The 2614-nt window shown below is 36.7% G+C and overlaps 1 protein-coding gene across 1 annotated transcript in view; it reads left to right on the top strand.

Annotated features, from left to right (window-relative positions):
- The window catches only part of LOC106524737 (protocadherin 8), a 4386-nt gene extending 2790 nt beyond the window's left edge, over positions 1–1596 (top strand). The window contains exons 2-4 of the mRNA XM_014018662.1: positions 11–81; positions 269–402; positions 1095–1596. Of these exons, the coding sequence (XP_013874116.1) occupies positions 11–81; positions 269–402; positions 1095–1423 (534 nt within the window). The 3' untranslated portion in view covers positions 1424–1596. The remainder of the gene's footprint in view (positions 1–10; positions 82–268; positions 403–1094) is intronic.
- Positions 1597–2614: the final 1018 nt, after the last annotated feature.

Here is a 2614-nt window from a genome sequence, read left to right as displayed (position 1 = left end):
CTTCTTTTAGATGTTCCTGCCCTCCAAACATTTCCAACCATCATCTGTGTGGCAAAGTGACAGATACTGCTTGCAAGTGAGGTAAGATGAGAAGGAAATGTCTTTTCTCATGCTGGATATGTTTCAGTAAMCTCTGTAAACACAAAGTACACCACCTGTTCATGCACACAACTCTTTGCTGGCCTGTAGAATGAGGTTAGAAGGCCCAGACGCACTGTGTGAAAACAATAAGCGTCGATCATCGGGCTCATRCTGTATCTGTTTGCAGTGGCATCAACAGCAATGACCAGCTGAGCGTGAAGGACAGCGGTAAAGGGGACAGCGACTTCAATGACAGTGACTCTGATACCAGCGGCGAAGGCGGCAAGAAGAACTTCAGCACGTTCCAACCCAGGCTAAAAAGTGAGTTTTCTWCTTCACCACCTTGCTCCTAACATGAGAAGTTTATCTGGATGACACAAATAGTCAATGATTTTATCCTGTTTATAATGTTTTTGCCCATACGTGTGCATTTGATTTGTCTATAAAGTCAGCAAAACATGTTTTGCAGATGTTAAGCTAGGAGTTGGTGTGGTAGTATCTGAGCATAATTGTCAACACATAATCTGAAAAATAAACAATAAATTTAGGACTTTCAGAATAACTGTTAGTGTGAACCTTGTATGTCTGTTAGCAAAATATCCCAGGAACCATTTGACTTATCTTATTTAAACTTTCAGAGAGTAATATACAAAGTAAACAATTGCAGATAATCAACATTATTCAATACAAACAAACAAACAAACAAACAAACAAACAAACAAACAAACAAACAAACAAACAAACAAATAAACAAATAAATAAATAAATATTGAGAAAAAAATGGTGAGGCAATAGTCATCCTCAACACAATCTCTTAGCACCAGATCATAATATTGCATTAGACTGTAAATAATGTCATTTACAGTGTTTAACCAAAAATAATGTTTACAATTATATTCCTTTCTTAAAAGAGGTGATCTTAGTTTTAAACTCTGACATGAAAGGTAACAGACACTAAGCACTCATTCAAGAGATTCTAAGTCAATAAATTTTCTGTTTAATTTATTTTTCAGGTGTTGCAAACACCTCATCCAGGGACTGTCGAGGCAACTACTGTGATATCCCACCAAGCTACCTGTCCTCCAGAGACAACACATACACCATAGGCTTCTCCCCAGTGTCTGTCTTCAGCAACCCCCACRGCATTAAAAACGACTGCAGTTATGGCACAAATCAACACAAACCAAGAAGCAGCATGCAAACATTTTCCAGATCTGGGACTCTTCCTCCCTACTTCCCTCAGCAGCTGCGTGATGCCRGTGTCGGACTGGCTGCGGTCCAAAACCAAAGTCCTGATGTTGAAACTGTGGCGACAGAAATAGAAGTTGCAACCATCTTTTAAAAGTAAACCAAAAAGCTGGAAGCTGTAAATATGTAGGTGTTTGCATTGTGTGGTTAGCAGGTGTACAAATTTGTCAGKGAACATAATTATCACATAGATTCTTTTTTTATTTATGCTGCTTTATTTGATTTTTAATGATCTGTATTCTAGTGTGTTTTTCTAATAAAAGTCTTGACTGAAACAAAGAAAAGTCTTTTCACACTTTTTTTCTCCCCCAACATGATGATGTGGTTCAAATTAATGAAATATGACAATGATTCATTTTGAGTGAGGAATATTACATTTTGAGGATTTAATAAAAACACTGCTGCCACTGGTAACCCCCAGTCTTCATTTGTAAACATRTAGAACTCCTCCTCCTCTTTGAATCTACATGATCAAAACGTCAGTCAGTGCCGATCAGATGTGAAATCTGACGCTCCTCCATTACCTGAGAGACTCGCTTTGAAGAATCCAAGGTTGCTCAAATAAGTTTCTTGCATGCAAATGAGAGCAGAGTGRGTGCTCACATGGAAAATAAGGTAAAAGCTAATATTCTGACAAAAAATAAATAAAAAAGCACAGAGTGCTGTGATGTTATCACTTCACTCTTTAAAATAATTTATATCACTCTGTACAACACATAGCAAAGTATTATGTTTCCAGACAAATTCCTGCTCATCAGGGTCCTTTATGAATTTATGCATTTATTAAAAAAAATGAAAAACATTCTATAGCTACAAACAGATGTGTTTGTGTAATTTTTATTTTTATCACTTTTGCAGTGTTAAAACACCTGCTTTCCTCTCACGTTTCTTTTACAGACATTGTTTACGATACTAAGTTTGATCCATCCATGAAAAAGCAGGACAAGAGCAAACTGATTCTGGTGCTAAATGATTTATTGATGAGCCACTGATGAGTTTTAAATCCATAATCAACACTGCTGGTAAACAAAGCCTGAAGTCTGGACACCAGTTGTTCATTCAAACTGTGACACACAGATAATAACCCACTTTTTCTGCTAGTTATGAGGTTTGGAATTGTCATTCTATGAAAATCATATGAACAGTAAATATCTTGCCTGTTGTAGATAGTTGTAGATAGCTTTTTGCCTAAGCAAAGCTAAGACTAAAGTTGATTTCAGCCATCATAAAACAACTCCATTGTCAGAAATGTCTTAGTAGTTCATTCAAACTGTTGCAGCTTGAA

The sequence above is a fragment of the Austrofundulus limnaeus genome, unplaced genomic scaffold (assembly GCF_001266775.1).
Source record: "Austrofundulus limnaeus strain Quisiro unplaced genomic scaffold, Austrofundulus_limnaeus-1.0 Scaffold199, whole genome shotgun sequence".
NCBI lineage: Eukaryota > Metazoa > Chordata > Actinopteri > Cyprinodontiformes > Rivulidae > Austrofundulus > Austrofundulus limnaeus.
Note: the sequence above shows the minus strand (reverse complement) of the source record. Positions and strands in the feature narration are given on the sequence as shown.